Genomic DNA, 23,115 nt, shown 5'->3' on the forward strand with positions numbered 1-23,115 from the left:
TGTCTTTATCTAGTTTTGCTTTACATACCTGTTTATCAATAAAGTACCATCTAAACTATGTTTACAGTGCTTTAGAAATAACAATGTCAGCATTACACCTTCTCGAGGAGATTACGTGCTAGCTTTCCCCATCCCCGAGCATATGCCTGAGAATTTGTGATGTTCTGATTTCAGCACCCGGCACGGAGACGGGACTTGCTCCTCTTCCCAAGCACACCATGTCCATAAAAACATCCCCCATATCTCACATGCTTGCTGACTGTATTTCCAAGGCAATTGTTAACAGTAACTAGCTTTGAATGCTTGAATGAGCCAAATTGGTATTTATGATTACGGTTCTCTTTCTTTTTAATTTCTTTTTGCTTTCCCAGGGAACCACTAACACTAAATCTGTAATATTTTGTTATATTTCTATAACTCAGGAATCGAGATTCTTTTAGGAGCCAGTTCTCCTATTATTTGGCCTCATAAATTATTTCTGGAAGCAAAAAGAATAGCTCACATAAAACCGTAACTGCAAACACTGATCTGGAGTCCAGATTACCAGATCCTCTGTATACTGAGTGCTTCAGTCATTTATGAAGTGTATAGAAGTAAGATTTTTTTTGTCTACAGCTTCTTTCCTCAGCCAGTTTCCCATACAATTGGTCAAACATCCTGGGCCGTATCTCGAGATACTCAAAAGCCTCAGGATTTAGAGATATTTAAAATCCAGCTGGAATTTTTGGATGAAGACCACGGTCAACAGCTTCATGTCTCTGCCATCACATAACCCCGGCAGCAACGGCAGCGTTCATCTGCGCTGGGACCAGCCTTTCCTGGGGCCCAGCCCGGAGAATGATCTCCTCTGAGAACAAAAGGCCATTACAAACACCACCACCTTCTGCTCTCGAGGTTAGGCATACCCTGACCCCCGTTAGCATAAACGAAGAGCAATCTGTCTGCGTAAATTTATGCCCCTTACACATAATGCACCATGTATATGTGTATATATTACATTTCTGTGTGCATGTGTGCACGCATACGTGTCTTTTTTTAAATCCAAACCCTCCACTGAGCAGAGAGAGGGTTAAGGGGCTGCAGTCTTTCCACCAGTGCTGCCCACTGCAGCTCCATGTTGTGGGGGAGAAGAGCCTGCGCCGTTGCACGGCCCAGCTGTCACCGCCATGGCTGCATCCCGCCCGTGTACACGCTTCTCCCTCTGGGGACAGGGGGAGAAAACAAACAGGCGACAGATGTGAGCTGCATTGTTTAACGCGGTGCTTGAAGGTGCCCAGCGCTGCGAGGATGTGCTCTCTAGGAGAGGCTGCCCCAGCAGGAGACTCTGAACTGCCACCTTCTCTGACACACAGAAACACATCTTCCATGCCAGTGACAGAAGCAGTCATTAGTCTCACCTGGCCCAGCCATTTCTGCTTCCTCGCTAAAAATTCATATTAAATGCAAGGCAGCAGGTTGGCTTCGCTGCTGGGAAGCGTCTGCTGTGGCTCCTTGCCTTTGCACAGCTGAAGCATTCTCAACATGTGAAAAAGGGCTCTGTGTATGCCAAGATGTGAACTTAATGCAGAAATAGGTATTTTAAAATGACAGCGCCTGGTGTAAAAGCCTAACGCACACCTCTGGAGGAACAGGCCTCCCCTCCAGCAGCCCTAAGGAGAGCATGCACCCGGCCGCTGGGCCTCGGCGCTGAGGAATATCCACTAAGGGCTCTCCCTAGGCCTAGCCAACCCACTCGGCCGCGCTCGGGGCCGTGACCCGCAGCCTGCCCGCACCGACACGACCTCCGGCTGCGGCCGGACCCCGGAGAGCGCGGCCGGGCCCTGCGTAGGCCGCAGCCATGGCGCCCAGGCCAACCCCCTCTTCCCGCCGTTGCCTGGCAACGCGGCGCAGCCGGAATCCAGCAGAGCACTTCCGGCGTACCCGCGCGCGCCTTCCCCTCCCGCCCGCCGCCGCCAAGATGGCGGCGCCCGTGTCGCTGCAGGTGGAGTTCGGGTGAGCGCGGGCGGCGGCGGCGGCGGGGCCTGGGGGCCGCAGCGGGGACCGGGGACCCGGGCGGAGGGCAGGGCAGGGCCGGGCTTGGCCGGGCCCCTCGGCGAGGGGGTCGCGGCTCTGAGGCGAAGCGGCTGTTGTGCGCGGCCTAAGGGGCCGCTACTGTCACGGGGTTCCGGGTTGCGGCCCGGAGCGGCGGGTGCAGCCGCTCCCGGGGAACCAGGCCGGGGTGTCGGGCACCGCCGGAACGCGTTCCCGGAGCGCTGCGGTGCGGCCCTGGCTCCCTCAGTGCTGCCCAGGAAGCGCGGTGCTGCGGCCGGGCTGCCGCCGCCCTGCGCTGTCCTTCGCCGAGGCGGCGGCGGGGCCTCGCCTGCGTGTCTGTGTGATCGTCTTGTACAAGTCCTTTCCTTTCTCCCCTTCTAACCTTTTTTTTTCCTTTTAATTATTAAAATAATTTATAAAAACTTTCCACTCGTTTTTTGACTTTTTTCCTCTGTACATATATGTATGTGTGTGTTTCTATGTGTGTGTACACACACAGCTTGGTGTTTCAGTTAGTTCAGTGCAAAATAGCTGGGTTCTCGCATTGTAGCATTTCAGCTTTCAGGTCTTCGTTGCTCTAGTGTCTGCATTGCTAATGCTCTGTCGCTGGGAAATTAAAAAGAGTTTGCAGTGGAAGTCTGTGCACATTTATGGAAATACTTGTGTTATTTTGTTAAAGCCTCCTTTTAGCAAAATCTAAAAGGCTACTATTTATATGCTTTTTCCCACCCTTTCACAAACACAGAAATGTCATAACCCTTTAAATGCCCTTCTCCTTAAGAATCCTTTCCTCAGTCTTTCCCACTTCCAGCTGCAGTAACTCTCCTAATTTTCCCAGAAGAGTGAGATGCATTTTTGCTTCCCTTGGAAATGCATAAATGAGCTCTCTATGTACAAATCACAGCTGAGTTCCCCACAGCTAGCGCATTACAGAAGGACCTTATCTTGCAATCTACATTTCCCGCTGTAACAAAGCGTGACCTTGTTTTCATTACATAAAAAAATGTTTTTCATATAATTGCTGTGACTTGTTCCCTCGCATGAATCTCGGCTCATGTTAATAATCGCTGCTTCAATTTTCAGATAACTATTTTTTGTGAGCTGGTGGAAGAACACCAACAGAATGCTCTTTAGGAGAGTTGCTGCATATAAGTACTGCTGCTGAGGGCATAACAAGGGTTCTGTTGTGCTCTTCCATTGCAGAGCCAAGAAAACCTAGTGTGGCGTTTTTAGATATTGAATTTAGAGGAACTTAGTAATGTCTGGATGTATCTTTGTTGATATTTAGGTGGGGATTATTTATTTTAAATACTTCTCTTTATTGTGTTGGTTTCCAAGGGATGTGAGGCACCAATAAGTTCCGGAAATTAACTTTGTAAGAAAATTTGTCTAAAGTAACCTGCGTTTATGTTGGAAGAATATTTTGCCACAATGATGTTCCCTTTGAAAATGGGTTGGTCTTTTTCCTACCTCAGTTGAGTATCAAGTGAGCTGAGTTTTTAAGAATTTCCTCATTGTTAAAACTTTGGCCATCCTGTTAAGTCTAGAGTCGAGTGCTCACACTATCTGCTTCTCTGTCCTGTATCTTAAAGTAGCGTCCGAGTTTATTATCCATGTCCCTACTCACATGATAAAGTTTTATAATCTTCTAAGACTGAGTTTGGCCTGTGGCCTCACAACATCAGGAAAACTGATTTATGTTTGTAAAGCTCAAGATTTTCACAATTGTTCTTTCACCAGAAAAGGGATGTAGGTGAGGAGCTTGCTGAGGTTTGTAAGTTGCAGTTACAAAATAGAATTTTTTTTTTTTTTAAGAGCCTAAGGAGATTAGGTACCTGGACCCAATTTAAATCCCTTTTTTTTTTTAGATAAGAGGACCAGCCTGTGCATATTTTGCTCGTGCTTGATCTCTTGTACTTGTAGCAGCCATCACTTAGTTATCTGGGGCTAGTTCCCCAGTACGTTATGAGTATCAGAAGAGGAATGTTCATCAGGTTGTTCAGTGCAGGAACATTGTGTATTTATTCATTTGTTTAACTTGTCATCAGAGTTGCTTATTCTGCTTGCTTCTCCCGGTCAAGTCCCTCCCAAGAGGGAATGCTTTGTAGTAAGTAGATCGAGAAAGGGTTGCCAGGGCTCAAGGACTGCTGGCTCTGCAGCTGACTTGCTGTGTAACCTCGTGCGAGTCATTTCCTCTCTCTGTTTACAAGTGGAAATGGGGGAACTATTTATTCCAGAAGGATGCTATGATTTTTCACATTTTGTGAAATGCCTTGAGACTTCTGGCTAAAAGGTGTTAGGGACGAGTGATGTTGGATGTAGCATGGTGGCTGTAATATTGTTTGAATTGAAACAATGCCAATAGCTGAAGAGAGAGGAAAGGCGTTAGGCTAGACGCTGCATGACAGTTTGTAAGGGAGTTGGGACAGGAGCCATCTTCCTGTTCTGTTGGGACGATGCCTGGTACCGTGGGGTTCTGGCCCACGACAGAGCCTCCTGTATGTGTTGGCAATGGGAGATGGCAACTTCCCCTACGAACTTGTGGTTTATGAGAGGGAAAAAAAAAAAGACAAAGAGAATCCTGTGCTAAATATAGTCTGTGTCATTTGTTTTCTCTGATGTGGCATCTATGTAAATCGCCTCTTTTGTACTGTCTTCCTTTTGACAACAAAGCAAAATCTCAGTGGTTCATTGTTTTTATTTCAGAGGTGGTGCAGAACTCTTGTTCGATGGTGTCAAAAAGCATCAGGTGACTTTGCCCTGTCAACCAGAGCCTTGTGAGTATCAGAACCTGTTGAATAACTTGAAAGAATGACAACAAATGAGACGAAGCTGGTTTGTACGGCAGTTTCATTAGTTGGCGACATGAATCAATGTATTTTAAAAGCACTTTCAGACATGCTGTGGATCAGATAACTTGGCAGATGATGGTTAGTCCTCAGAGTAAATGCCAAGCAAAAATAGTCTGAGCATTTTTCCTCTAAGCTTTGTGCTTTCCTCTAAGCACTTGTGAATTGAGTCCTTCCTTAAGTGTTTTGCCTCCCTCCTCCTGGACAGACAACAGCCTCTGAATGTTTCCATCAAGTCTACCTTCGTCTTCCTTGATACTTGAAACCACCAATAACCTCCTCTCCCTTGTTTTTTCTTGCCAGTTGTAAGGTTTCCAAGAGGAATGTATACATGTATGTATATATGTAGTGTATAGATAGGGGGATGTGTGTATAGCAATTAACATTAATGTCTTTTATCTTTTATAGACATTAACATTAATGTCTTTTATCTACTCATTTGACTTTCAGGTATATGTAATAATTTTATATTAACTCTGCAGTTGAAAATGGCAAAGCTAATGCTCGAATGTGATGCTGGACATCCTGCCTATAGCCTTCCCTACAATAAAGCAGGATGCTGTTAAGCTAAAGACTTGAGTGTCCCAGGGATAAACAGTCATAATCTCTAATCTGTGATTTGGAATATCTATACTGAGAAGTACTGTACTAACTCTCTTGTTTCTCCTTATGTGTGTGCATACTTCAGTTGCAACGTAATTTTGCCGCAGGTATGTTTTGAATTCTTCCAGCTAGATAGCAAAGCTTTATGCTATTTGAGAGTGGGATTATAAACCGAAATAATACAAAGCATCAGGGAATGTTAACAACTAATATCTCATGAATGGCTAATACGATAATCTATGTGCTGTGAACATTCAGGCCTGGAATCTTCTTGCTGTGCCTGGAAGTAATTAGAGATTGGTAGAAGTGCTTTTGATGGTTGGACATAAGTATGTGTAATTCAAATATAATAGAAGCACTGGAATAGTGTGTTATTTTGTGGTTAAGGACAGGGACTAGGGATCCAGAAACATGACCTGATGCTGATTTGCTTTGTGAGTTTAGTCATGTTGCTTAATTTTCCCCTGTTGCTAGTGAAGTAGTAGTGATGCTTTCACGTATCACAAGAGAGTTCAGCATTAAATTCCAGCACTGTTAAAGCACTTAAGATCCCTAAATGGAAGGTAGTAAAGAAATGCCAAAACACTCATTTAGTTGGTTTATAAACTTGGGGGCTAGAACATAATTTTCTTCAGTGTTCTGTAAATTTAAAATACCCACTGATATCTACTGCATTGGTGGTGCTCAAACCATGATCAGATGCTCAAGAAGAAGAAACATGAAACATTTATTTCTGCCAGGGGAGGGGCAGGGATTAATATCAAAGAATGATTCTTCTAGCCCGATGGTTGTCAGCAGTGCAGTTGTGTGTGGCCTAATCCATTCCAACTTGAAGGTGGTGGGAAGACTTGTAGAGACTTCAGTAGGAACTGGATTTACCCTGAAGGATATATCTTTCCTGAAGATCTGGCTCAGTCTCAGGGTTCAAACTCATGATCTCCAATGATAAATTCCAGATTCATCTAACACATTGCTCCCAGCTTTTCACGCTGCCTTGTTTTTTAGATGCTGCTATCCCCGTAACAAGAGTGGCAGAACGGACAGTGTGCTCGCTTGCCAGCTCCTCTGGTTTGCAGCCTGCTGTTTTCATGTGCCTTGAGTGACAGGGAGGTTTCAGTTTTTGGGCTGGTTGTGGATTGCAGTGGCTGAGGAGCAGACACTGAATTGTGAGGCTTCTGCTATAATGACATTTCCACCCAGCACAGGGATGGGATAGGCAGACGTGGGGTTAATGACTGACAGTAAGAGATCACTGGAGACACACCTCATATTTCCAGATTAGATTTATATTGTAGTGGTGAGGAATCAGTAAAATTGTATCAGAAACATGTGAATAACAAATTTGGTAAATTCTTGCAATTTCATATTGTCCCTAATGCCATGCCTTTTCCTCATTCACATTAAGAAAGTTTAATTCACCTGCCTCTGGGTAAATAAAGGTATTTGTAGCATGTTCTCTGCTGCCTTCAGGCAGCCAGAATGACAATGATTATAGAAATAAAACAGCTCAGTTCTACGTGGTGTGTCCTGTTGCTTACCTTATCCCGAACGTCCATCATTTAATACTCTGAGGAAAGATCTGTAGTATGAACACTACTTGAAGACCTAAACTTCTAACCCCATTTTAAATGATTTCATTAGCTGTCAAGCTTATTTTTGGCCATTTTGGCCTCTCTTACCCACTCTTCCTTTCTTTCTATGTTATTTTTGTCTTTGTCCTCCTTTTTGCGGAGCAGCTGCTTCTCCCTGGGACATTGGGTCCAGCTATATTTTAATTGTTTAGGCATTTATATATATATCCTAGGGGTGAGGGGAAAATTATACCTACAAATATTTACGTGAATAAACCAAGCTGTGCTCCATAGTTGACAAGGGTGGTGTTCTCTGAATTATAATAACGTTATTTGAACAACTTATTATGTGGTCATTTCCTTTTTCCTGGTAACAGGCACTAGATGGAAAGTAGGTGGGTTCCAGATCCAGTTAACTTTTTCAGAAAGATTTGATTCTCTGTCCTTTTCTGATGCCTGGAGATGGACTCCTGGAGGGATTAGGAAGGGCAGGAGGCAGGAAGCTGCAAATGGGCCAAGAGCAAGCCACGAGGGGTACAGCCACGTGGTGGGACCTATTTTTATTGTCCAAGGGGCTTTTTGTATCCTAACGTCAGTAAAATAGCAGTTATTTCCAAAGCGGAGCTGTCTTAGCCTGCATGTTGAAGTTGCTGCCAAGTAGGAACTTCAAAAGGTGTGATACAACGCAGGCAGATTTACATAAGCCACACTTAGTGCAGGACTGTGTAACCTTTTAGAGCTGTTGCAGAAGGAAGACCTCAAGTTAAACAAGAATCTTGTTCCAAATTGCAGGCTATTTTGATGATCCCATTGATAATGCTGTTAGAGGATCTAAAGGCATTAATGCCCTGTTGGCTTATTCTGCATAAAAACAGTGTGTGTGGGAGAAAGCAGCTGGGGGAATAACGATATTTGTCACATGGAGAGAGGATTAAATTGGCAGGGAAATCAACTTTATTTTCAAGCATCTAAGAGGCTATTAGAGACAATGGAGCATAAAAAAGAGAAACCCTAAATTAAAAACTGAAAATGTATTTGGCAGCCTCCTCCTGAAACAAGCCACAGTAATTTAACCAAGTGCTTCAGTAATCAAATAGATCATTGTATGACTGCTCTGCAAGTGGTGCCGGAGCTCCTTCCTCCATCTCGCTGGGACTCTCAGTGGTGGATTTGTCTACGGCCATGCAAGTTGCGTGGACGCTGTTGGAAGGGTAGGAAGTCACTGGCGTTGTTTAACCCTTGTAGTTATTTCAGGTTTAGCTCAGCAGCATCATGCTGATGAAGAGTGTTTACAAAACCTCTCTGCTGTGCTCTCTACTGGATGTTGTATCCGGAGGTTGGGGCTGTTTGTAAAGTCTCTGGCAGTTGCGCTGCAGGCTGCTCAGCTGCGGGTCCAGGCCTTCGAATTCTAACTTCTCCCGTGGTTTCAGTGATGGGACTTGTGTTTTTGGAGCCGCAGTGAGCAGTTTCAGCAGTGACTGCTTGGACCTTCTGGGGTAATCAAGAATTCACTGTGTGTTTTGGCACTTACAAGTCTGAAAGGATAAATTTTTAATCAGTGTGTTTGGTAATTGTTTGTGGTTTCCCTTTACCAAAACCCCAGGGAAAAAGCCAGTTGCTAATCACATTTATTTTTTTTTAGAGGAAAAATTAAAATAATCTGCCAAGTGCTGCTTATGTTAAATCCCCATAGAGAAGAGCATGGTCTGCTCCTCGAGAGCTTTGCTTTCCAGGGGCCTTGTTCCACACAGTATGGAGGACTGCTGGGGAGTTGGGAGCATTCATCTTCTCCAAAAAGAGCCTGGGGAACCTCAAGAGATCAGACCTGTGTTACAGGCAGAGTGGCTTAAAAAATACAGCATGGCATGTGTTCAGAGTTGACCAGGGTGCTGTGCCAAAACAACGTGTAAAATCAAGAGTGGCAGTTGGCATCGGTTGTCTATGAATGCCCAGTGCTATTGCTAGGTAGTACATCATAGTTAAGCTATTAATACTCTGGAATGCTTTTATTGCTGTGTTTATTAGTCTTAACATTTTAAAACTTGCTCCAAAGAAAGATTAAAAATATGTTTGGTAATATAGACACTTACTAGAAGAATGATAAGAAAAACCTGTAGCTCTATGGAATTTCACGTAGTCAAATCCTTTTCGCCACAGTGTATGGTACTCGCAGGTCTCAAATGACTCTGGGGTTATTCCCCTACTTGTGCATCTCTCTTAGGAAGGTAATTGTATATTGGCTGGCAAGGAAAAGAGGACTCAGGGGGTTACGGAGGGTGGGACCTCAGGTTGGACTAGCTCAGCCCTGGATCCCGGCTGCTTTTTCCAGCAATCAGCATGAGCAGCCCCATTTGCAGCACTGGGAACTCGGCATGATGCTGCAGGGCTGCCACCGCCGCGATCGAGCGGTCCCTGCCGTGTTTGCGGCTCTGGCGCGGGGCTCAGCGGCTGCGTGCGGAGCTTTGGGTCGCCGTCCCAGCGAGGCCACGTGTCGCTTCTGCGCAAGGAACGAGTCCTTCGGAGGGAATGGGGAAACAAGCGTGCGCAGGAGCAGTCCCAGCACTCTCCCGGGAGGCCATGGAGCCACGTTACCAGATCAGTTCATCCCAACTCATTGTGGAAGGAGCTTGCCAGACACTGAGAAACCAGCTCTTGTGTGTGACCAAATCCCTGGGATAACAAAGCCTGGCTGTTCCACCCTCCTTCCCAGCCGCTGTATTGCAGTGCGGACATCTAGCAGGATAACCTTTCTGTGCCAGCCCCCCCTCTCTGCTCTCTCTTTTCTCTTGGTGGGATTTGCTGTGCTGACAGCACTGTTCAGAGGGTGGCAGCGGAGCAGGGCTGGGGAGGAGGATCCGGGCCCTTTAAACCGCTTAGCATGCGGTTCACACGGCTCCGGGCCAGCTGTTCCTTTCTCCTCCTGCCCTCACTCGCAGGAGTTGTTTGCTGAGCTCAGAGCTCCTGTGCAAAATTGCTTTTCAAAAGAGCCACTTTCTGCTTAATTAAACAATGAACCGCCGTCCCTCTGCACATCTGTAAAGCTCCCTCTGCAGCCCCTTTATCCCACAAACTGCTCCATTCTTACCTCCATTCACTTGTAAATCTTACCCCCCCTCTCCTCCACCCTGATCATCTCACTGGCCCTTTCTTTTCCCCTTTCAAGTAAGACTGAGGGGCTTGCAGTGTCTGTGGGGGTGGCTGGGTTGGGTGGACAGGAATCGGTTTAATGGTGCTTGCCGTATATGAAAGTCTAATAATAGCAAAGCAGATCTGAGCCTGAAAGTGAGAGGCGAGGACTGGAGTCTGCACGATTTCTTTATTTAGAGGAATAAAATCATGGCAGTTCCGGAGCCAAGCTGAGACATTGACTCATCCAGCAGCCAGAGGGGACAGCAGCCACCAGCCAGGCTGGGAGGGGGGCAAGGAGTTGACTTCAAGGCGGTTTCTGATCCAGCTGGCAGTGCCAGGGAGAGCCCAGCCCAGGGGATTCCCTCTGCCGGGCTGGCTTCCTGCAGAGCTGTGCCAGGCTGCTGGGGAATCCCTCTGCATGCTGGTGGGAGCAGCCACCTTCCTCTGTGGTCTGGGGTCTCACATCAGCTCTGTGTAGTCTCTTGCAGTAGTGATAAGGTTTTCCTTTTTAACCCTCGGTGCACGTGCACACGTGCAAAACCCAGAAGCTGCGAAAACAGGAGAGAGGGGAAATTTCAGTTTGATGGGTTTTGGCTAAGCTTTATGCCTGTGGTTAGTAGTGCATTCTCTGAATTGCCTTCCTGAGCACCTTAAAAAAATTAACCAGCAACATTCAAGGTTAAGCAGGATAAATGAATGGAAAAGTGATGAGGTGGGATATCTCCTTTATCACTGGGAAGGACAGGTTATAGCCAGGGTGACGCAATATCATCTAGCACAGATTGATAGGGAAGGATGAAGAAATGGGAGTTTGGTGCATTAGCAGAAGATTCCTGACTGCAAAACTATTAGACCATGGCACAGTCTCCTTGGGGTTTGGTAGCAGGTCAGAGTGGGCGAGGCTTGGGATGATCATTTGTTGAGTATAATTCTGCACGGGCAGAGGGATAAGATCACAGGACCTGTTAACACAATGTTATTTTTTATATCTGCGATTCCTGGTCTGGCACTTCACTGCCAGGGCAAGTCTTTGAGGCTCTCCAGGTTCCTTCCTTTGACAATTTTGAACGAGAGGCAAGACCCTGGGCCAGCACTAGTGATCTGTGATCCTAATTAAAAGAGACAGTTTGGTGCGCTGGCATTTATTTGGGAGCCTGAAGTGACAATAGCATTGGGTGTTATGGGATTAGATGCTCTGACTTTGGAAATGAGTAGGGATTAGGTTTACCCTGAGGATCAGCTTGAAGCTGCTTTTTTGTCATGGGAGCCGATGGATCTGGAGGCTTGCTGCTGGCTAGTGAGTGGGATTGGAGATCCCTTGAACTTGTGTTCTTCTACCAGGGAGTTGAAGATCCCAAGCAGCTCCTCTCCAGTTCATGAGCATTGTGATTAAAATCTCGAGGCTGAGAATTGCTGGGTGATGGCTGGGATCTGGGTCTTTGCCGTTAACAGGAGGGCTGCAAAAGACTCCTGTGATCCCTTACCCTTGGGTGGACACAAGAAAGTGAGAAGAGCATTGCTCTTCTAGCTGAGAAGTGAGAAAAAGATGTCATAACACAATTAAAAATTACAGAAGCCAAGACCTTGATGTTCGTTTGTAGCAGAAAAGAACAGATGAGAGTGACGATTGGGATTCTCTTGTGTTTGGCTGTAGTTACCCCCTAATTTTTTTCCCTAGTACTTACAGCACTGCCCACTCCAGTGCATGGCAGGATTGTCTTGTGCACTTGTCAGAGAAAATGGATTTTGCTCTTGCTGCAAAATTTTGCCTTGCTGCTCACTCTGTGTAGTACTGAACCCATTTGCCTGTGACTCCATTTATATCAGCTATTCCAGGTCTTCTTCTGCAGTTTATGGCACACCATCGTCTGCTTCAGTGAATGATTTGCATATCAGATGGGAGGCTGGAGGAGTCTGAAGGATCCCTTAGGTCAGGTTTTGTAACAAGCTCTTTTAGAGAGCAGATTCCTGGAGGGCTGTCAGATTCAAAAGCAGAGGGAAGACATGTACCTGGAGGTGCAGCAGGTATTGGGAACTGGTTTGTCTGTTTTAAAAACAAGCTGCTTAAGCAGGGAAGGGGGCATACAAATTGTCTTTCCATACATTTCCATGCAGGCAGGGGGAATAATGGCAGAGAAGCGGCAGGGAAGGGGCTTTGTCATGGTTACAGGCCGGTGGCTGAGAATGTGGGTGGAGCAGCGCTCGTCCAGAGTTAGTGACCTCAGCAAATTGGAGCTCAGCCATGGTCAGTATGATAAATGATCTTATTCTGGGTCAAAGAAATGGTACCCCACAGGGAGGTATCCGCAAGGCGGCCCGGGAAAGTGCTGTGCTCTTGCAGCACTGACCCCTTAGTGACCAGTGCTGCATATATCTTATTTATTACAGACCAGAAGCGAATTTTCCATGGTTTGGCCTTTATAGGGTTCCCCTATTTCCCTGAAATAAGCTCCCAGTTCTGCAGCCAAGGCAAGAATATGGGTGTATTTACACCCTCTGGGTGCCCTTCGAGGCACTGTGTGCTTTGTGCAGTTTGTTATGTGGATTTTAAGGCAGGGAACACGGAGGTGTCTGGTCATTGCATGTGTGTGTGTGAATCTCCCAGTGACCTGTGCAGCTCCCTGGGAGCTGAGACCTGCGTGTCCGTGTCAACTGGGATTATAGTTACGCAAAACCCTTCTGCATTTCTGCACATTTATCAGTTCAGTGTGAGATCCTTCTAGTGCAACACCCACCTTGGTGTTTCTTATTCGAGGCACCTGGTTTCTCTCTGCACACAGCCAGTGTCCTCTTTGCTGAGTTATCACTGATGAATCTGTCAGGCCCAGGAGGTTTTATTGAGCTAGGAAAGATCTATGGATTCCAGCCCTGGTTTTGAGGGTGCAAATGAACCCAGGCTCTTGTTCCAGGCTGCGTTAAAATGGAGTCTTAGATGCATTTCTCTTGTAGAGGAAGCTCAGCAGATTCTTCATCAAGGAACAGTTGGGGTAATGCAGAAGATCAGGCCTTGGAGGATACGCAAGAGGACCGAGCAGGCTGTGCAGTTCTGTCTGCCACAACCAGGAGTGTTTATGATGCAGCTGGGCTGAAAATGAGCCGACGCTGTTGGGTTTTTGTATGCATGCTCACTGCAGTTTTTGCATCCTGTCCGCTTGCGTGACAAGCCAATGACTTTGTGTCACTGCAAGCACACACTTCGTTTTCCTGAGCTGTGTGTTTCACTGGGTGATTTGTTTTATGCATGTATTGTGGATTTGAGCTCCCATCTGTGCACTTGAACTAAGCAGTTTTCTCAAACGTTTGTCGGTTTTTCTTTTTTTTTAATTAACTTTAGATTATTTTTCCTGAGAATTTGGAGAGGTTTGATGTACTGTTAGCACAGGCAACAGAAGCTGTCTCTGTATACAAATAAGACAGGGATTTCCTACCATGTGCTTCAGTCCCTCCTTTGCAGTATGAGAATTTTTGAGCTTCCTTGGCTGGTTCGCTCTTGCTTCTCTGCTGATGCTGCCAATGGCGAGGACAGTTAATGATAATTAGAGTGGATTTTTTTGGTGTGGATATTTGTTTGCTGTGAATGAAATGGAGTAGGCTACCAAAAGGATTTCATTGAGACCGTGCAGCAGTGATAAAAATATATTATTACTGGGATGAGCTGGACTTGAGTTGGTGGTGCGGGAGCAAAATGTGTTGTCTCAGCTCCCACCTGAAGCTCACTCCTGGGCCAAAATGCACGGTTGCTTTTGCAGCCAAGTGGCAGCACGTGTAGTACAACTGTGCTCCTGCAAATAGCAAATGCCTCTCTGTGGTGGGGGCCAGCTTCAGCACCAACACGAGTGTAAAATTGCTGCGTTGTAGTGATGGTTTAACTTTGTCAGTGGATGTGGTGCCTGACCGGGTTGAGATTTTTTCCTTCCTTATATGTCATTTGTAGAGGGCATACTGTTTGCATAGCAAATCCTCAGCCCAGGGAGCTGGAAACCTGTTAGACCTGTAGCATAGTATCAGAAAGAAAATGTCTTAGGAACGCTACATATGTCAACTGTAAGAGATAAGCAGTTGTGCTATAATTTACCTCTTATTATTTCCATCATGATAACATAGAGAGTCCTGAGCTGTTGATCAAGACTGCTATTCGAGGCACTGAGCTGCAAGATGGCTTCTCCCCAGACCGCTTGCAATGGAAGTAATCTTGTTCCTTTTCAATATCTTACTTGTGGGAGATGGTTTTGGTGTGGCTCTGGTCATTTTTCATCCTTTATAATTGATTTGTTCTAGTAATATTGGTGTACAGAATGTAGAGACATGAAGGTGGGGGAAAAATTCAATGCCGAGAAAGCGGCTGAAAGTATTATATCTTAAGGTTGGCTGCAGAGAAGGGGTCTTAATTTTTGTTGCCGTTTTGAGCAGGGAAGCTCCAGGGGTATCGGTTTTGCACAGGGGTATCTGGGTTTTTTCCTGCTGTCTAAATTCTTCAGTATGTGTGTATGTGACTTCTGGGGAGGAGTAAATGAATGTAGGCTCAGGTGGGGCTGAAAATAACATTTATTATGGAAGGAGTAGGGGTGAGGGAGTCTTCCAGCTCAGCCTCAAATAAATCAGTCCTCTCGCCCCTTCGTCCAGGCTGCTTCTAGGTGGCTGTCTTTTATCCAGCTGGTGCAGCGTGTTTCTGTTTAAATGATCTCTCCTGAAAGGTCCCAGAGGAAAGGGCTGCTTATTCCACACAAGGAGAATGGTATATGGCACAGCTCATTGTTGTGTGCCCTGCTGCAAGTGCATAAATATGAAACAGCTCGCGGGCGTTGCTGTGGTGGGGCTGGTGTCCCCTTTGTGCCCCCCTTCCTTCTCCTGAAGGCTCCTCTCCATCTTTCTTCCTCTCCAGCTTTCATTTCTTGGTGATGGAGAGCAGGAGCCGTTTGAGTGCAAGATCCTGAGGGCTTTACGTTGCAGCAGCATTTTTCAGGGGAAGGCGGATATAGTTAACTCTTGTTCTGGCAGCTGACCGACCGGTGTGGTGTATGTATACCTTCTGAGCAGCGCTTACCGTCCCTGGTGCACATTGCTAGGAAAGCAGCAGAAAATGGTCTATTTTGTGCTCTTAACTGCATATCTTTACAAAGGAGTGGTGGGTCAGCCCCAGACAGGTGATCCAGCTCACCGAGCAGTTTTAAGGCCCAAAGCAGCTCTGATCAGAGCAATCCAGTCCTCGGAGGCAGCAATACCTGTCGTGCTCTGGGCAGCCCCACAGTAGGACCGGTGTGCTGAGGGCAGGACACACACACTGTGGTCCGGAGGCACCGATGCCCTGGGAAACGGAGCGGGGAACAGAGGGAATCTCAGAGCATCCCCCTCCCCCTTTCCCTGGGAAGAGAGGCTCCCATCTGCTGCAGATGAACGTGTCCCCATCGCCTAGTTGATGTGCACCTGCCTACACCAGGGCTGTTCATCCTTGCTGTGACAGAAGTGATGGGGGTAACGTTATTTGGAAGAACCCCAGCTCTGCTTTGGGTAGTGTCCACAATCCCATAAAATCCTGGGGTAAGGCAGGGACCAAGTCAAGCCGCTACAAGCGCGTTTATTTTTGCTGGTCGTGAAGCAGACACACGGGTAATCGTACACAGAGTTTGATTTTTAGCTCAGAGAGATGCGTGCAGAAAGGTTCCCCACGACTACGGCAAGGTTACCACATGTGAGACAGACATGGAAACACATCCTGCCGTCCCTGCTCGTCCTGTGAGCGAGGCTCCAGCCCTCACTGGTGGATTTGTGCCTTCGAAAAGCTTCCTCACGCCTCAAAAACAAACAAAACTCTTTTGGGGCTTTCAAAGGGCTGTTTAAAGGAGCCCCAGGAGAATAACTGATTGTGGATTCAGAATGATGAAGTGGTTTGTGGAATGGTGAAATATAGAGGCAAATGCAGGAGAACTCCACATTGCAATTTGTCAGCTTCTCTAAACCCTGTAACGGATTATTCCCCCCCTCTGTCGCTTCTCACCTCTCCAATAGGAAATTAACTGATGCTATCACTAAAGAAATTGTTTTTGCCTCACAAAGTAAAATTGATACTATAAAAATCTGCCAGCAGTGTCTCCTCCTCCTTTTACATGAAGACAAATCCTTCCTGTCACCTACTGAAATGGAAAGATAAAGGCTGAGCTTTAATAAAGAAGCTATAAGCACAAAGTGTAGAGGGGGGGAGCAGGCACAGCATGGGGAACACGCCACGGCAGCAGGTGTGATGCCAAGGGACGTTGCAAGTGTCCAAGGTACAACTGCTGTGGCTGGTGCCTGTGTGCATGTTTAAAGCATGATTGTGTACATGTTTGTGCCCCAGAACTCCTGTCTCCAGAGTTTGTGCTGGTTTTGGTACCAATACTGTCTATCTTTACTCCTTTCAGGTTCTTGGGCTTGCTTGTTTGGACTTTTAAAATCTAATTAAACACACAGAGAGTTAAACATCAATTTGTTAGCTGATAACGGAATACACAGGATGTGGGATGTGTTAAAGAAATCTTAACATCGGCAGTCTCCTGCCGGATTGGTGCTTCAGCATGAAGTGCATTCATTTTTTGTGGGATGCGTTTTCTGCAGGAAACCTCTTTTGCCAAACTGTGGGGTTTGGAGCAGAGCTCTGAGCTGTTAGATGCAGGAGGGACAGTCCTGTTAGGTGGTTTCTTTGACTGGAGGTTTGCGGCTTTCCCCATCCATCCTGCCTGTTCCTCATCTACTCTTTTGTGGATAAACAATCACTTTGTTCTGGCATCAGCGAGGAGCCATCAGCTAGTTTGTAAACTGCTGTTCTTTCTCCTTTCAGGGGATATCAGAAACCTGCTAAAGTGGATCAAACAGAATCTGTTGAAAGAACGACCAGAATTATTTATGCAAGGGGAATCTGTGTAAGTACAGCTGTTAAGAATCCTCCTTGTGTTTCTTGTTGATCCTCACTGTTTGGGATAGGTTTTTCCTGTTGGTTGCAAGAGGCAAGTTAATGACCATGAAAATATGGGATTTGCTAAAGTGATAATGGGAGGCATCCCACACTACACCTCGCCTTATTCCAGGGAGAGTGTCTTTTGCAGCCCTCACCCCAAATCTTTAAACCTTAAATGTGAAGCAGGGCCACATATACTTTCTCTCCGTTGTCACCTGGAGCAGCGTAGCGCGTGTATCCTCATTTCCAAGAGTTTTAGCAGGTCTGTCCATTCCCTGCTGACATCACTGGGACTGAAGCAGTCACTCGGAGAAATGCCAACAAATATTTCTTCTGGGAAATGTATTTTTATTGTTAAAATGGGGCCAACCTCGTGGAGGGGAAAAAAAAAAGCCAAGAGAAATGGAGCAGAGTGAGCTGTGCAAGCCATCCCTGACTACGGGGTGGCGCTGGGGGTGTTTAACATTCGTCACGGATCTTTGTGAGCTGAAGCGTGTGCCAGGTCCCCTGGTAACAGGAGAGACAATTGCAGGACACTGAAGATCAAAGAGGGGGAATCCCTTTGCCTGTAATCAGGGGCTCGGAGTGGATCCCGGGTGTTTAGTGCTTTTGGTAGGGGCACCGGAATAGCTTTCCCTACCTTCACATCGAGCTCTCTGCACTCGACTGTACTGTAGTGCGTGGGTTTTAATTACCTGGCTTTTCTACATCGTACGGAAATGTAGTCATCTCAGAGCATCCTCAGGAATGGTGCATTTTGATTCAAATGAGCTTTGGGATTGCTCCTGCCTCCCCTTTATTTGATCTAGAAAGGGCACAGACTGTACCTGTTTCCACCTCCGTGCTAGGATTCCTTTTTCTCTTTGGCTTTATAGGCAGTCAGCTTGTGATCTGTGCTGTAACATCCCTTGTTCTTAACTATTTGTGAAGCTTTTTAGCAGCCCTGTATCCTAATTATTTCTCTCTGTTCTGCAGGAGGCCAGGAATTTTGGTGCTCATCAACGACGCAGACTGGGAACTAATGGTCTGTACTCCTTCAGTTTGACTTTCTTTGTTGAAAATATTGCTCTGTCTGTTCTGTGGTTTGCTCTCAGAGAAGCTATTTCTGATTCTTGCCCCAAGCGAAGCATCTCGTATTTGAGGGGGAAGGGGCAGGCTGGGATCTCTCTCCCCGTATTGTACTGTGGCTGTTGAGAAGCCTGCAGCCTTTCTCTAACCTGCTGAGTCTTATCAGCCAGCCAGTGTCTGAAGAGAGATCACCCATATTCCCTGGCCTCTGGCAACAAGCTTTGCACCTCGGGCTACTAGCAGGTCTCCCCACGCATGGGGTAACAGCTTAGTGGGTACCAGGCAGCTTCACAGCTCCAAGCTAACCCCCTTCACAGAGTAAGGTGCCGTAGCAGGTGAAGGCAGCCCTGGGGAGATTTCTACCCAAACCGGCAACCGGTAAATATCTTCCCTTTTCAGCCCACTGTTGTGCTCAGACAACAAACAGCCCCTAACTATTTTCCTGCCGCAGGCAGCCACCTGTTCTGTCAAAACCCCAGTCCAGGGAGCGATGTGGGATAATGAACATCAGCTCCTTGTCTGATCTCTCACCTTTGCTTCCGTTAGGATGAAAACATCAGTCTGTACCCTTCTGCTCTCCCTAACACTCACCATTTTTTTATGATCTGTTTTCTCTTTGCAGCTAGTATTTGGAAATGCCATTTAAACCATTTTTCATTTTTTTTCTTGGCCTGCAGGGTGAGCTGGATTATAAACTCCAGGACCAGGATAATGTGCTTTTCATCTCAACATTGCACGGCGGGTGAACTCCTGGAAAAACAAGAGGATGTAAATCCAAACCCCAGGGCAAAAAAACCCCAAACAAAAACCTAAACCCCCCCACAACTCTCTTGAACTGCCTGTGCCCGATCTCCGCATCTTCCCACCCCGTTCACTTGTTACTTGCCATCCAAATAAAGCCCCGCCAGCACGCGGCCTGCTGTCCACCACAACAGCATCCACCTTTGTGGTCCTCATTTCACCTCTACTGACTGCACATCCAGGTACCCTAACGAGCAGAGAGCACCTGCAGCATGTGGGACTTTGTTTTTCCGTGATGGGAGGAAGAGGTGTGCTGAACCTCAAGTAGGATGATAAGTCTTTGCAGGCAATGAGGCGTTCTGGGGGCATTGTGCCTGCTTTGGGGCAAGGCTGTGGTGCCTCTGTCTTGGTGCTGGGAACTGTGATTCTTTTAACACGATACTTAGTGTTGGTACAGTCTGTGCACCAGCCCGGGGATGATTGGGAAAGGGCGAGACATGAAGTGCAAGGAAACAAAAGGTGACTTTACTAGTTTTTCTCTCAGATGGCAGACATCACAGCTTCAGAGCCCTCTGTCATGACTTTCCACTTGTCATGATATTTATTGATGGGAAGTAGGAGAGAAATAGGCTTTTTTGGTTTTGTTTTTCTGATGCCTTATGCCTCTTTCATACCTGAGCTGAGGCAGGCTAAATTACTAGCCCACAAACAATGTCAATTTATAACCATTTGGTTGGAGGGGAAACAAACCCGTGCCCGGCCTGAGACAGCACGGAGTGATTAAGGGCAGCAAATTATCTTTCTGTCACCACGATGGACGGAATTGATCAGCCTCCCTTGCGTTCTGTGCAGCTGGGGAGCAGTGGGGAGCTGCATTGCTGCAGCCTAGCCAGGGAAGGGCTGGGGCTGCATGGTTAAAGCATGGAGACCGGGAAAGAAAGTGGCTTTTAACCCTTTCCATCAGTGGGAGGGGGAGGTGGCTTCTTACTGCGCACCCTGAGGAAGTCCTGTGAGCGCAGCGGAAGTGGGTGTGCGCGGCTCGGCTAGGGCACAGATGCAGTTTGGTTTCCAGAAGTTTCTTCGGATGGACGGACTGGCCCACCTGCCAGCTGGGAGGCCGTGGCAAGAGCACGGGGAAGGGGTCAGAGAGGATAGTGTTGGCGCCAACAGGTCTGAAATGTGCTGCACGAGCTTCTAGGAGTGTCTGACCAGGATTGTCCTTCCTGCGCTCCCCCCTGCCCTGCTCACCTGCGTTTCGGCACAGCACCCGGCAGCACGTGGTGGTCCCCGGTGGCAGCACTCCTGCCCGAGCAGCGGCTGTCCCAGGACAGAGGGCTCGCTGGTGCTGTAAGCTCAATCAGCGCACATCTTGGAGCTTATCTGCACCACGTACTGCTCGCCCTGTCCTCGATCTCCGGGAGCTGCCGAGGAGGAGCTGGGAGACGGTGAGCAACGCAATGCACCAGCCCCTGCTCGGGCAGCCTGGCCTGACACCGTGAGGGCTCCGTACAGGGAGCCTTTCCCGTCCTGCGACTGACAGAGGAGTTACTCTGTCTGACAGGGAGGGACTGCCAAGGAGTAATTGCCCTGTCTGACTTCTCCGGTGACTCCTCTCTTGCATTTACCCCACCACAACCTGTGTAACTAAAAGCACCCACAGACTATGATGCTGCTGGATCTGAGAAACCCGAACTTCAAGCCCACTGCTGGTAACAAACTGATATTCAGCCTTTTCCAAATCCAGCCGCGGCGATGCAAGTCCAGCTTGTGCCGTTTGTAAATGACACAGATGGGCCAAAGGTTCTTCTCTGTCCTGAGTTCACGGCCGTAAGCTTTGCTGGGCCGGGGGAGTGGAGGGGGGATTGCAGGTGACGGTAGGAGCTGGCTGAAAAACAACGAACCTGTGTGGCGTGCAGCTTGAAATGGACTTAAACCCAAATGGGAAGAGGCAGGTTTGTCTTCAGCACTGCCGCCTGCCCTGCCTTTGCATTGCATTTTTGCTTTAGGCTGGGCTTGTCTGTTCTTATTCCCCCCAGCTGTTTGCTCACGATAGGATGAGTTCCTTCCCTGGGAGGTGTTATTCCCCTTGCTAGTGCAGGTAGACCCAGATGGCTTAACTCCTGCTGTAGTAAAAGCTGCCAATCATTGCTAAAAAAAGCTAGAAATGGGAAGATGAGGGAAGCCAGGGGAGGGGAGAAGAGGGGTACAGCAAAATCCTGTAACAAACAAGCAAAAAAGTTTCTGAAATAAAAGCCTTTTAAAACATTCTCTGTCTCCAGCTTTGTCCTAGATAGGCTCTCGGTGAAATTTTGCTCGGATCTTGTAATGCTTCCCTCCTCCTCCTGGGTTTCCTTGGCAGCCCCGGCCGAGTCGCTTGGCTTGTGGAGTCATAAAGCCTCTCTGTTAAAAGCCTTCCTCCCGGTCTTGGTTTCCTGGGGGCTGCTCCGGGAGGACGTGGGACCGCCGCAGCCCTCGGCTCCGCTCCCGCCTCGTCCTCTCCGAGCCCCGCCGCGGCGTTGAGATCCCGTCCCCGCAGCCCTCGGCCGGGAGGAGCACGGGGCCGGGCCGTTCTCTGCCGAGTCCACCCGGTACCCGAGCGGCGGCGGCGACGGTTCCCGGCTCGGCGGAGACCAGCGCAGCCGGATCGGCCTCCGTGTGCCCGGGGCGAGCGGCGAGCCGGGGGCTGCGGCAGGAGGAGAAGGAGGAGAAGGGTGTCCCGGCCAGGGGGGACCTCGGCCCCCCGGTGCAGAGGGGTCCCCGCCGCACCCCAGGACCGGGCGCACGCAGAAATAAATTAAATAAAATTAAAACACAATTTAAAAAAAAAAAAAAAAAACAACCACCAAACACAGATGGATGGAACCGCAGGGCCGGGGCCCTTGCCCGCTGCTCTGGGCTTCGGCCCCGCCGCCCCCGGCGAAGCGCTTGGAGCTCCCGGCTCGGCCCCTCCATCCCTGCCCGGCCGGGACCGCCGTCCCGGTGAGGACCCGGCCGATATTTGACGCATTAGGACTGAACCCCCCCGGCAGCGCTGCACGGAGCCGCCGCCGATGTTCTTTAGTTTCCTTGAAATCCTCGCTAAGGCTTCCCCGGGCTGCAGCCGGGAACGGTTACCTTGCCGGGCCCCGGGGAAGGTCCGTCCTTCTTCCTCCGCCCCAAAGCACCTTCCTGGAGCCCAGCCGGTGGAGTTGAAATCTCTGCTACAGATGTCCAGACACAATTCTTGGTTCGTACGGCTCCATCGCACAAGAATTGCGTTTGGACAATCAGGAGCGGAGATTCCCGTCCCGGGCTCGCGGGATCTTCCAGGGGGAATCCGGCTGGAGCCTGGAAAACAAGGACACACGGGCACCGAGCCGGCTGCCCGCCGCCGCCCGCTCCCCGCTCCCCGCTCCCCGGCCCTGCGGAGCCGCTTCTTCGGCCCCAACAAGTTTCTAGCGCAGCCGCGGCGCTTCGCATCCCGGTTTCGATTTAATGGCACCGCGAGGGGTTTAATTTTATCAACTCGTTTCTTACCCCTCCGAAAAAAAAAAAAAAAAAAAAATTCAGCCCTTATTTAAAAAAAAAAAAAAAAAAAGAAAAAATTAAACCAACATAAAGTGGGGAAAAAAAAAAAAAAAGAAAAAGCCAGAAAACGAAAACCAGCGATCCATCCCCGCCGGAGCAGCCCCGGTGGAGCGGGGGCTCGGTGCGCCAGGGCTGGCTGCCGCCGGCGGGGCTCGGTGCCTCCGGCAGCCCCGGGGGCTCGGCGGGGGTGATGCCGCGGGGCTGCGGGCACAGACCCCCGGCCCCGCGCTGCGGCCGCCGCCGCTCCCGCCTCGGAGAATTAACCAATTCCAAGCGGATCGCCCTCAAAATTCGGGCACTTTGAAAAATCGCCGAAATTTATATAAATGCCCAACTGGGGAAAAAATATTATCATTCATAATAAAAATAAGATAAAAAGAGGAAAAAAATCCAGGCTTCTCCCCCAGCCCATTCTCACCGACCGGCTCCCACGAAGTTGGGAACAAATCCCCCCTCTCCAGCCAGGGAAAATCCCGGCCCGCTGCCGGCGCTTTCCCCCGCCGGTGCCGGTGGCCGCGGCCGCTCCGCGGCGGGGCCGGGCAGGTCCCCCCGGGGAAGGGCTGAGGACGGGCGAGCTGCGGACCCCCGGCCGCCCGAGCCGCCCTCCGCCCCGGCGACCCGCGGG

The 23,115-nt window shown here is 48.5% G+C and overlaps 1 protein-coding gene across 1 annotated transcript; it reads left to right on the forward strand.

Moving 5' to 3' along the window:
• The first annotated feature begins 1,897 nt into the window (after nt 1-1,897).
• Nucleotides 1,898-19,116, forward strand: URM1 (ubiquitin related modifier 1). The gene is made up of 5 exons (XM_075772166.1): nt 1,898-1,992; nt 4,738-4,808; nt 16,998-17,079; nt 18,090-18,138; nt 18,860-19,116. The coding sequence occupies exons 1-5, from the start codon at nt 1,958-1,960 to the stop codon at nt 18,926-18,928; spliced, it is 306 nt and encodes a 101-aa protein (XP_075628281.1). The 5' UTR covers nt 1,898-1,957; the 3' UTR covers nt 18,929-19,116.
• Nucleotides 19,117-23,115: the final 3,999 nt, after the last annotated feature.

This window comes from Balearica regulorum, chromosome 20 (genome assembly GCF_011004875.1).
Source record: "Balearica regulorum gibbericeps isolate bBalReg1 chromosome 20, bBalReg1.pri, whole genome shotgun sequence".
Lineage (NCBI taxonomy): Eukaryota > Metazoa > Chordata > Aves > Gruiformes > Gruidae > Balearica > Balearica regulorum.